The sequence below is a fragment of the Ipomoea triloba genome, chromosome 14 (assembly GCF_003576645.1).
Source record: "Ipomoea triloba cultivar NCNSP0323 chromosome 14, ASM357664v1".
NCBI classification, from domain to species: Eukaryota; Viridiplantae; Streptophyta; class Magnoliopsida; order Solanales; family Convolvulaceae; genus Ipomoea; species Ipomoea triloba.
This window is the reverse complement of record NC_044929.1, coordinates 23,252,329-23,263,611: the sequence shown is the minus strand read 5'-3', so window position 1 is coordinate 23,263,611 and position 11,283 is coordinate 23,252,329. Positions and strand designations below refer to the sequence as shown.

At 37.9% G+C, this 11,283-nt stretch overlaps 3 protein-coding genes and 1 non-coding gene across 4 annotated transcripts; 1 reads left to right on the top strand and 3 right to left on the bottom strand.

Moving 5' to 3' along the window:
* Positions 1-252: 252 nt before the first annotated feature.
* Positions 253-3,253, bottom strand: LOC116003608 (dephospho-CoA kinase-like). The gene is made up of 5 exons (XM_031243503.1): positions 3,113-3,253; positions 2,837-2,982; positions 1,424-2,316; positions 1,232-1,307; positions 253-1,115 (listed from the first exon to the last, which is right to left on the bottom strand). Exons 1-3 carry the CDS (start codon positions 3,218-3,220, stop codon positions 1,881-1,883), a joined length of 690 nt encoding a protein of 229 aa, XP_031099363.1. The 5' UTR covers positions 3,221-3,253; the 3' UTR covers positions 253-1,115; positions 1,232-1,307; positions 1,424-1,880.
* Positions 386-1,471, bottom strand: LOC116004138 (heavy metal-associated isoprenylated plant protein 36-like). The gene is made up of 3 exons (XM_031244068.1): positions 1,424-1,471; positions 1,228-1,307; positions 386-1,115 (listed from the first exon to the last, which is right to left on the bottom strand). The coding sequence occupies exons 1-3, from the start codon at positions 1,469-1,471 to the stop codon at positions 386-388; spliced, it is 858 nt and encodes a 285-aa protein (XP_031099928.1).
* A 105-nt stretch (positions 3,254-3,358) lies between the features above and the next one.
* On the top strand, positions 3,359-3,429 carry TRNAG-CCC. Its single transcript has one exon. It is a non-coding gene; the product is annotated as a tRNA-Gly (tRNA).
* Positions 3,430-4,386: 957 nt separating this feature from the next.
* On the bottom strand, positions 4,387-5,690 carry LOC116005368 (glutathione S-transferase APIC-like). The gene is made up of 3 exons (XM_031245651.1): positions 5,503-5,690; positions 5,315-5,363; positions 4,387-5,143 (listed from the first exon to the last, which is right to left on the bottom strand). The coding sequence occupies exons 1-3, from the start codon at positions 5,635-5,637 to the stop codon at positions 4,629-4,631; spliced, it is 699 nt and encodes a 232-aa protein (XP_031101511.1). The 5' UTR covers positions 5,638-5,690; the 3' UTR covers positions 4,387-4,628.
* Between the last annotated feature and the right edge of the window lie 5,593 nt (positions 5,691-11,283).

Genomic DNA, 11,283 nt, shown 5'->3' with positions numbered 1-11,283 from the left:
AAAGATACCATTTCACTTTTGTGCTTTAAACATCCTAATATACTGCATAACCAATAATGATTAACTTGTGAGCCTATGATTGATGTTTCTTTGACCCATAGGCAAACCTTCAAAAGTGGCACAGTGAAAAATCAAATACACTGAATTCTCTAGAGCTGCCTTTCTAAAAAGAAAAACCATTTCCTCCTTTATAGAAAGAGAGCCATATAGATCAATCTCACCAACAAAAAACAACTTTATTACACATACAGGTGAAGGAAAAGCCATATATAGATTTATATTATACATTGGCCCTACATACAACTAAAAGCAAGCATTACTGGTAGCTTTTTTTTTTTTCACACACAATAACTTAACTTTAAGCCCTTGATTACTTAAGGTTGGGTTACATGACTGTGCATCCACTATCATCATCATCATAATCATAGTCACTGTGATCATTCATGGTTGTGATTGGATCAGACGGTGGGGGAGGTGGTGCATAGTAATGGGGATAAGGATAAGCTTGCATGTCGGGTTCATAATATGAAGAGTTACTAGTACTAGGATACGCCGTGTTGTAACTCATTCCATACTCTGGGATTGGATGGTAAACCTGATGATATGGGTGGATTTGCTCGCACAACAGGCCGGGATCTTTCATTCCACTCGGTATGTCCATTTGGGGAGCAGATAAAGGAGACCCATCGCTATTGCCACCATTTTCAGCTCCCCGTTTGGCTGCATTATTGCTCTGTCCTTTCTTCTTTTTGCTGCCAATGCCACCAGAGCTACCTTTTCCCTCCACCATAGATTCCTTAACATTGCTACAAATGTCCTCCGGTTGACCTTTCGGATTTACCTTGCCTTTGCCGCCATCTTTAACAGTACTTTCAGTTTTCACTGCCGAAGTTTTCTCCTCATCGTTGCTAGCATCATCAGCATCTTTGTTTTCCTGTTGGCTCTTGTTTTTCTTCGACTTGCTAGGTTTTTTCTCTTGATTGCCAAACTCTTCTGCTTGCCAAACCTCTGCATGCTTCCCCATTTTCACCAGTTTCTTGATTACTGTTTCGGGATCAACATTCCCAGTGAAACTAACTTTATGCTGCTGAGCATCAATGGTGTTCCATAGACACCTGATCATCATATATAGCAATACATCTAAGTTCCCAGTTACTACTACCCCCCGCCCCCCACCCACACACACACACACACACACTGCCAAGAACTAAAAACTAGTAACAGAACTTACCATCAATGCTCTGAAGAATTTTCTTGACTTTCTTCTTGCAACCTTCACAATGGATGAAGATTTTCAACACCCATGTCTGCAAAGTTGAGCACAAGAAACAACGAAATATTATATCACAAAAACAGTTCTGTATGGTAAAATTCTGCAAGAATATGCGGGAGTGACTGATCTATGATAAACACACGAGCATACCTTGTATTTTAGGGACTCCAAACCATCATTGCCAGAGTTTTTTGCCATCTCAGTTCAAGAAATGAATGCTGCTCTAAACTAACAGTAAACAAAATGCAAGGAAGGAGAGGAGGGAGGAAGAAAGAGAACACGAGAGCACGAGCCTGGCTTGCCCTTGGTGGAAATTTATGAATTGAGAGATTAGGGGACTGCAAAAAGTTGCAAAGTCAGAAAAAAGAAATCTTAGTGCAAAAGCAGCTCATAAAAATAATGACAAGCGACGGGACCACTGCTGGTTCTTCTAGGAGAAATTGATAGGTAAACAGAGCCTCTAAACAGAAAACACAAAATTCACTACTTCAAATTGGTATCCTGCATGCTATGTTAGCACAATAAGAAACTTTCAACAAATGGATCCAGTTTTCGAGTAGAATACTTCAAACATGAAACATTAATGAAAAGTTTAAAGAAATTACAATCATAAACTTTTCTTGCATAGTACAACGCCAACGAAAATAGAAAGCAATCCAAGAATAGCTCCCTGTCTGCTAAGTGCATACTCAGTCCAAGTCAATGGCTTTGTTATCTGGATTAACACTGTCTCAAACTGCTTATTCAAATCCTCTAGTGTCCCTGTATTATCAATCACAATATCCGCCTTTGTCCTCTTTACATCCAGAGACATCTGAGAACTTATCCTGCTTTTGGCCTCTTCCTCTATAGATCCATCCCTTGTCATGAGCCGCTGAAGCTGTGTCTCCGGGTCTACCCAAACAACAACAATCGGTTTAGTCCACTTATCCATCTTGGCTTCAAATAAAAGAGGCACATCGAGAACAATTATCTTGCAACCCTTCATCCACAGCTTCAAGACTTCCATAAAGATACCAGATGAAATATAAGGCGCTAACAGCCTACAAATGCATCACAACAAAATCTCAGAAGCTCATACACTGTATTCTCATAGATTTTCCGCAACTCATTCTTAAAAGCTCCTTACTACAATGCAAACACATAGTTCACACATTTTGCTACAAAGAAACAGATTCCTTATGCTTTCAAGAATATAATACAATGGCATTCCAACTCAATCTGGCATGTATAAACTGATGACTCTACAAATAATATTTTACATACACAATTCAGTTATTACTCCACATTAAAATTCCACTCTGTGAGTGACGAGGGAAATCCATAGCCACTATCCCCGAAAACCCGGCCTTGTGACCCTGGCCTGCAAAGGACTATAAGCAAACCAGCCTAGGTTGCCGGCTCAAACCAAGAAGGCCAATAATTCAGATTGGTCCTAAAATCAAGTAAGCAGCTAAAGGATAACTGATCATGTGAAACTCCATAAAGATTAATAAGTGTATTTGAGGAATAAAACACAAATTATGACACTAAAAACACAAGTAAATGCTTATGAATAAACACCTATTAAGGAGGTGGCGTTTTGCAGGATCAGAAAACACAATTTGACCCAACTTGGCACGATCCACCTCGCCATTGGCCTGCAAGATGTCTTCTCCAAATGCAGCCACTACCTTTTTCCACCCTCCAGTGCCTTTCTTCAAGACATTCTGCATAATCACAAACAACTGTCACATGAATTCCGCAAAACCACTGATTAATAATGGTGGAATGATCGAAATTGAGACGACAATTTGGAGTGTGGAAACCTAGCTAATTAAGGAATGATAGTGTACTCACACGAGCAACGATGTCGGCATCGACGACCGGAATACCGCGGGACTTGAAAAGATTGGAGACGGTGCTCTTCCCTGAAGCAATTCCTCCCGTTAATCCTACTATCCTCATTCTCAACTCAACTGGGTCTGGAGCCTGGAGGAGAATCCAGGATGACCTCCAACGTCCTAAATTCAACGGGCTGTGGTGCTGTACAAGATTTTCGATACAATGTATAGATACTTTCAGCTAAGACTTGGTAGCATAGAAGCGCATCTGGTGTAGTGGTATCATAGTACCCTCCCACGGTACTGACCGGGGTTCGATTCCCTGGATGCGCATTGTCTTCATCCTTTTGTAGATACACAAGTTTTGACAAAGCGATAACCTTTACGCATCACACATTCACAGCGCCAAACCAGCAAATCACTCTTAAATGCTAAACAGATCAGGTACAATGTGCATGGCCATGATTGTCATATTGTGTGTGGGTTAATCAAGCTCATGTATATAACCTTTGCTAATGAAATAAATTAAAGCCACTTTCTTTGAGCTGGCATTACAAGATATGCACTCTCTACAAGGGGGGTGTTGAAGAATAAGAAGCGGCACACTAGTATTTGATGAAGTATAGTCCACGCTAGAGTATGTATTTGAGAACACTCAATTCGTATCTTTATATCCAACTCATCTTAGTTGAGCTTGTGATGAGTTTGTTAGAGGTTTCTTGTATTTTTAAATCATCTTGTTTGGTTATATATATATATCCTATAATAGATACACTTCATAACATTTTGAGATTAATAGAATCCTCTTCCGGTCTCTCTATTTTCTTTTATTGGAATTGTGCACAGTGGTAACAAGAAAAGCAATGTTGTATTGATGAAGAAGAAGACTTACAAATTAAAGGAGTACAACGAATGAATCAGAAGCTATCGGAAGTACAGTATATATACGGGAGAGAATGCAATTACTGTAGACTAACAATAGACTAAAAGGGAGAAAAGACACTAACACCCTTCTCACTTGTCACCTTTCTCATCAGCTTCATACCTTTCTCATCAGCTTCATTCCTCTCTGCTAGCATGTTCATATCTTCCTCCAACATCTTTGCACCATGAAAACTCAACTGCTCTGATCTTATAACATATTAACTTCAAACTTATAGCATCTACAAGAGAATTTTGTGCGTATGTATAGTACATTATGAAGTTGAGTTCTTAACTAACTCTTATCCGTACTTTATTAATTCCCAACAATATAATCTAAAGATGAGACATGAAAGTAACATTAGAAACCAAATATAGATATATTATTAATTATAACACTGCACGGACTACAGTAACCAAAAAGAAACTAACAACGTAACACAGTCAACGACAGGTAGAATGCCAGATACAGCCACAGGAATTACATCGTAATTCGTAAAACCAAAGAGAATTGAAACCGATCGAATTGGAGTGAAACAACCTAATACATCGGAAACAGCTAGCAACCACAGCGAGCACGTACAGATTATATATCCATCCTGCAAGTCTTGTCAGATTTTACTCGACAACTGTACTTTACTAGTGCTGGGTTGGACATGAGTACCTGTGACCTTGCCCCAAGCTCCACTCCCCAGGATAAACTCACTCCATTTCCTAACCGTGGGGCGCCCCTCGACCAATCCCTTAAGCGACGGAGTGTTGCATAGGTAATGAAAAAGCGGCATATGATTCACATCCGCCAACGTCATCATTCTACCACACTTTTCTTCCGTTTCTGGAAAGTATCCCAACGTCTTAATTCTCTCTTCGTATAAATCCAGTACTCTCTCCAGCTGTTTCTTGTGTTTCTCCACCGCATCAGACTCGCAGCAATATCCGCTATCCATCTCCATAACCGCCTTCATCCTTGTTTCGCACGCTATCTTCGAAACTAGTGGGTCAAGCTTACGAACTTCCATATCCATCAACTCAAACATGGCCGCCATCTTTGCCCCATCTCCGGGTATCAATTTCGTCCCTTGCTCGGCGTATTTGAATGCAAGGTAGCTCGTAATTGCCCGTGATCCTACATGAATGCACAACAATCACACTATGAATGCACAACAAACTGAGAACAATACATAATAAATTGAAAACAAATACAAAACAAACTGAGTACAAATTCACAACATAAGCACCAAAAATTAAATATATTACATAGAATTAATTGCAACCTTATATATATCACCATACGTACCATAGATCTTGGAAGATCCATCCTTAAGGGCTGGCACTTCACCAAACAGCTGCATATGTATATGCATGGATCAAACACATAATTATGTTAATATGAAGAGATACTGTATTGTAACAGAGTCAATAGTATAAAAAAACATACTAGTTGAATACTCGAATTCGAATGAGAAAAAGAAACACAGTACATACACTTTTTTCTTCACCGATTGGTGCATTCATTGGGAGGTTAATATAGCACTGGAGGCCTTTCTGGTACACGCAGGCAAGAACTCTCATCGTAGCAATCGAAACTGGGTTGCCATAAACATTAAGCGCCGCCGCCATTGTTGTTGTTACGTTGTTGCAAAAGGATAGTTAGTATAGCTAATATCAGAGAGAGGGTTACGTTGTGTGGTGAATTGAAGTATAGATATGATCACACTATTTATACTATGAATTGAACTACTAGAAATTTATATATTTATTGCCAACAACCTCAATTTTCTCTTATAATACAGATATTAATTACAAATTAAATTACTCTAACGTGGCCATCTAGCTGATATAAATCAGAGCATGTGATGATTTAATTTACTTTCAACAACCCACCAAATTACATATATATTGTTGATAGAAAGAATCCTAGATGGTTACATAAAATATGATTTGCCAAGGACCTCGTAGTCCAGTGGCATCAAACCCTTCCCTTTATACGGGAGGTGGTGGGTTTGAGCCTTGGGGTCAATATTTATTGACTCTTGTGCTTCAATAGGTTGAGAAAGTAGTTATGAACAGATACTGCATTGTAATAGAGTCAGTAATATTCAAAAAAAAATAAAATATGATTTTTTTTCTTAGTTGTTTAATATCACATTTTCATTTTTGATGGAGGTATTAAATAATAGAATTGCTAAGTACTAATTTAAATAGTTAGCCTAAATGACCGTCCAAGAGATTAATATTCTGAAGTGTTCAATCAATAAGGGCAAAATGATCCCCCAATTTCCCATTGAAAACAAAATATCAAAATATTAATTAGATCAGTCAACCAATTGAACCCCTAGCTAATTGATTTGTACTCATTTAATAATATAAAGTTCTTATTTCTAATATCTCATATCGTAGTATATGTTTATAAACACCTATATTTCGTCTAATTTATACTATCATATAATAAAAACATTGCTTTTTGAGTGTATGCATGTACAATTTTTAGTGATTGTTCACAAGATTTTAAGTTTTAATGACATAAATGACTATGAAATTTAATTCGTGAGACCATATAAACGACAACAACTTTAAAATATTATGTCTACATTGATACAATATTTTGTTTGGATTTTTAAAAAATGTTTTTGCTTGTTTATATTCCGTATGGTCATTGTTTATTTGCTACATTAAGTTGACCAACTCTAATTTAAGTTAAAATAATTATTGTTCACATGTATGTTCGGCGTTAAATATATTTGCACGACTTAATTCACATGTTAGGGAGTTTGCATACGTCACCATTTTGACGTCATTTAAATGATACTCTTGCAGTGCATATAAGTATTAGAAGATTATAACTTATAAGATTTTTTATGGTGTCACCGGCAACATACGCATAAAGTCAATCTTTTAATTTCTTTAACTGACAATACGTATATGTTCCTACTAAGAAACAAGTCCTTATCCTCCTCCTTCTTCTTCTTCTTCTTCTTCTTCTTTTTTTTTTTTTTAAATATTTAAGTTGCAAAGTAAAGTTAGTGATAATTATAAAAATGTGTGTGTGTTTACCCCTTTTTCTAGATCCATATGTTCTTATATATGTATCTATTTCTAGTTTATATTTTTCCTACCAATTTTGCGTATGTATGTATGTGTATATATATGTGTGTGTATATACACACACACACAATAAACAAACCCTAAGCCTAGTATATTTAATTTGTATGTGTTTAATTTGAATATGTTATTTTTTTTATTTAAATGATATTTTTTCACACATTCGCACGTGTGAAGTCTTTGTTTACACCAGAATTCAACCATATATATGTATGTGTGTGTAAATAATTATTTTGATTTGTTGTAGGTGAAAACAGCTGGATGCATGCATCAAATTAAACCATAATAATTAAGAATACAATTGAAGTAGGAAGAACTCACACATATATGGTTGCTAAGTTGGTAATAATTAATTAAGATACATTTATTTTTCTACGCGGGTCGGTGAATTAACAAGGCGGACCAAATGGAACTCGAGGACACACTATGTCACTATATATAAATTAAAAATATAAAAATTATAAATTCAATTCTTACCAATATTCTTTTAGGGTGTGTTTGGAAACCTGGAAATCATTTTTCGAGTTTTTGGTGTTTGGGGAGGAGGAGGAAAATGTTGTCAATGGAAAAGAAGGCACATTTTAAGGAAAATGATTTCTCCTTTAATTTTTTTTTTGGGGGGGAACTGGGGAAGCCATTTTCCGGAACTATTGCTCTGCTTCTTCCTTCTCTTTCGCCCAACTACTTCTGCTCTTCATCTTCATCTTCATCTTCTTATCATCCTTCTTTCTTGTTCTTTTTTTTTTTTCAGTTGTAATTTATTTCCCAAACAAAAAAAATCGTCGAACTACAAGTCGAAGGACTGGTTTCCGAAACCAGTCCGACTGAATGGTTTTCCGAAACTAGTCTGGCTAGACTGGTTTTCTTGAAACCAGTCGGCCACGACTGGTTACTGGTTTCACGGTAATCAGTCGGTCACTGGAGGTATTTTTTTGCTAGATTTTTTTAGATGATGTTTTGTTGTGAATTTTTTTTGTTACAAATGAATAATTTGTTATAATTGGGACATTTTTGTTGTGATTGTTTTACATTTTGAGATTGTATAGATGGATAATGAATTATTTTTCCGTCCATTTTCTGGAAAACGTACCAAACACACAAAGACAGATTTATGCTCTGCAGCCAAACACGAGAAAGGAAAATGTTATTTTTCAAAAAACATTTTACAGAAATCATTTTCCTGCTTTCTAAACACACACATCCTTAGTTAAGTCTACTGTATTATCACTCCTGTAAATTTCTGTTGTCATCTATGAAATATATCCCGCTAAGCTAGTTAAACTAGTGCAGTGAGTTAGCGAGTTCAACTTTTCTTGGTTAATTCAGTTATTAATTACCAAATTAAATGCCTGATAACTCTATTTCTAAATGCCTTTTTGCCCCACTTCCCATTTATTTTTATAGTAAAGTATTGTCACTTGAGTGGAATTTGTTACTTGATTGTGTGATTTTGTGTTAAAGGTCTATTCATCCGCAACAAGTAGAAAATGGAGCACATTTGATGGCTTCGAATCAATTTTTGGTAGCTTAGGATTCCACTCAAGGAGGGAGAAGAGCAGCGGAGCGCACAATGGAGCAAGAAACAAAGAAAAAGCTGGAAAATGAAGGGAAACGGCCCATGACACGGCCATGTCCATGGCCGTTTCAGTCCGGCCCAGAAACGAAAAAAGTCACAGACCGAAACGGCCCATGACACGGCCGTGTCCCTGCCCGTTTTGGTCTGTGATGTTCTGTTTAAGCGCGTTTCTGCTGTAATTTTAGGGATTCCGAACCCTAGCTAGTTTAGACTCTCTCTCTAATATTTTCATTAGCCATTTTTAGCTTAGAATAGCTTAGATTGACATTGTAGAACACTTTGCAAGCATCTTTTGGTGGTTTTGGAAGGGATTCCAACAACATCTCTCCATCATTAATAGTAAAACTCTTACTTCCTCTTCTTCAAGTGTTTTTACATTTATTGCATATTTATGCTTTCCTTGTTGAATCTTGCTATGTTTACCTTAAATATGAGTGAGTAGTCTTTCATATGGGTTAGATTTGGTGTTTATTGCTCTTATTGATGCTAGTTAGATGATTATTGCATAAAGGGGATGAACACCCATTTAGGGTTCTTGAGTTTGAGTTGGATTTTGATTTTATCTTTCAATGATTAGTTGCGCAATGATTATTGCTTGTCTTTGGAAAGTCTTTCATTTCAATGGAAGTTGGATGGAAGACTTAAGCCAATACAATCTCAAACCCATTTTCTCTTCTATGGAAATAGGGGTAGATTTGGGGCTTAAATAGCTTTTGTTCTTCAAGAACTTAGGTTGATACACCATGGGAATGGGGCAACCTTTGTTCTAATCCTTGTGGAAACTTGGATTCTTTTGTGCTAGCATCAAGAACCTAGGGTTATTGTTCATCCCCCAACTCAAGTGTTAATGCATCAATAGAGTAATACACCTAATCTAACCCATTCTTCCCAATAGATTTTAATCCTAGTTTAGGCTTGTTTTCCCTTATATCCATAATTCCAAAATTACTTCTTAGTTGTTATACTTTAATCCTTAAAATGGTTGCTTGGATCCTTATGGGTTTCAAGACCTTGGTGACTAAAGTCTAGGTGATTAATCCTTACGTGCCATAAAATCCAATCCTCGTGGTTTGACTTTACACCCATTTTCACACCCCGCTCTCACTGCATCAAATTTTGGCGCCGTTGTCGGGGATTGGCAATTTGGTGGTATAGGGTTTTTGCCTTTATTTTTCTAGCATTAAGGTTAGCAAAACCTTTAGGAGATCAAGCTTTTGTTTTTGTTTTTTGTTTTTGTTTGTACTAACCCATAACCAAGTTGTTTCCAAGTGTTTTGTTTGGTGTTTGTTGATAGGTGTTCCTCTTAGTTTATGCACACAAGGTCGAAAGGGAGAGTGAACTTGCTTCCCCTAAACCAAGAGCTATTGAGGGACATAAGAAGGGACAAACGGATTTTGCTCGGGTGGCTCAAAGAGTTTGAAAATTTTGAGGTTGAAATGGAAACCGGAGACACAAGCAACCCGGGACAAAGCTCTCCAAATGGAACAAGCACCATACAAAACCCGAGGCAAAGCTCTCCAAATGGAACAAGCACCATACAAAACCCGAGGCAAGGGGAACATAATGAGGAAGCTCAAGGAGAAAACCCGAGGCAAGGGGAACATAATGAGGAAGCTCAAGGAGGGCACCCGAGGCAAGGGGAACATAATGAGGAAGCTCAAGGAGGGCAACCGAGGCAAGGGGAACATAATGAGGAAGCTCAAGGAGGGCAACCTAATGCACCTCAAGCACCTGAGGAAGCTCAAGGAGGGCAACCTAATGCACCTCAAGCACCAGTACCTCCCATTCAAGTACCGGTGCAACAAATGGCGAATCCGAATGTAAATCCCTATTTCGGAGGAGCAATGGGGGTGCCACAAGCTCAATTCCCTTTCTATCAAGGTGGCATACCCCAAGGTTATGGGCAACAACAACAAGGGCAAGGGATTTGGATGCAACATCTTCTAAACCAAATGAATCCAAACCCCTTTCAACAATTTGCTCAAAACTTTCCACAAGGGATCCCACCTATGTTCCCACAAGGAGTGCAACCACCAATGGCGGCCCATCTAGCCCCGGAATTTGAAGAGGAAGATTGCATTGTATACCCGGGGGTAGATGCCAACAACTTCGAATTAAAGACATCCCTTATTCAAATGGTTCAAGCCAATCAATTTGGGGGTGCAAGAGTTGAGGATCCAAAAGCCCATGTTGTACATTTTGATAGGATTTGCAACACAATCAAGATGAATGGAATACCTGCCGATGCTATCAAGTTGAGGTTATTTCCCTTCTCATTAAGGGACCAAGCATTAAGTTGGCTAAACTCTTTCTCGGCCAACCACTTTGTGACATGGGAGCAATTATACAAAGCCTTTATGCAAGAGTATTGTCCTCCTTCCAAGGCTGCAAAATTGAAGAAACTTATTCAAAATTTTCAACAATTTGGAAATGAGAATCTTCATGAGGCGTGGAAAAGGTTCAAGGATTTGAGGAGACAATGCCCCAAGAATTTGCTTACTCCGGGAGACTTCATATCATCTTTCTATGAGGGCCTAATGGACAAGTCTAAGACCATTCTCGACACATCATCCTTTGGAGGAATCTTC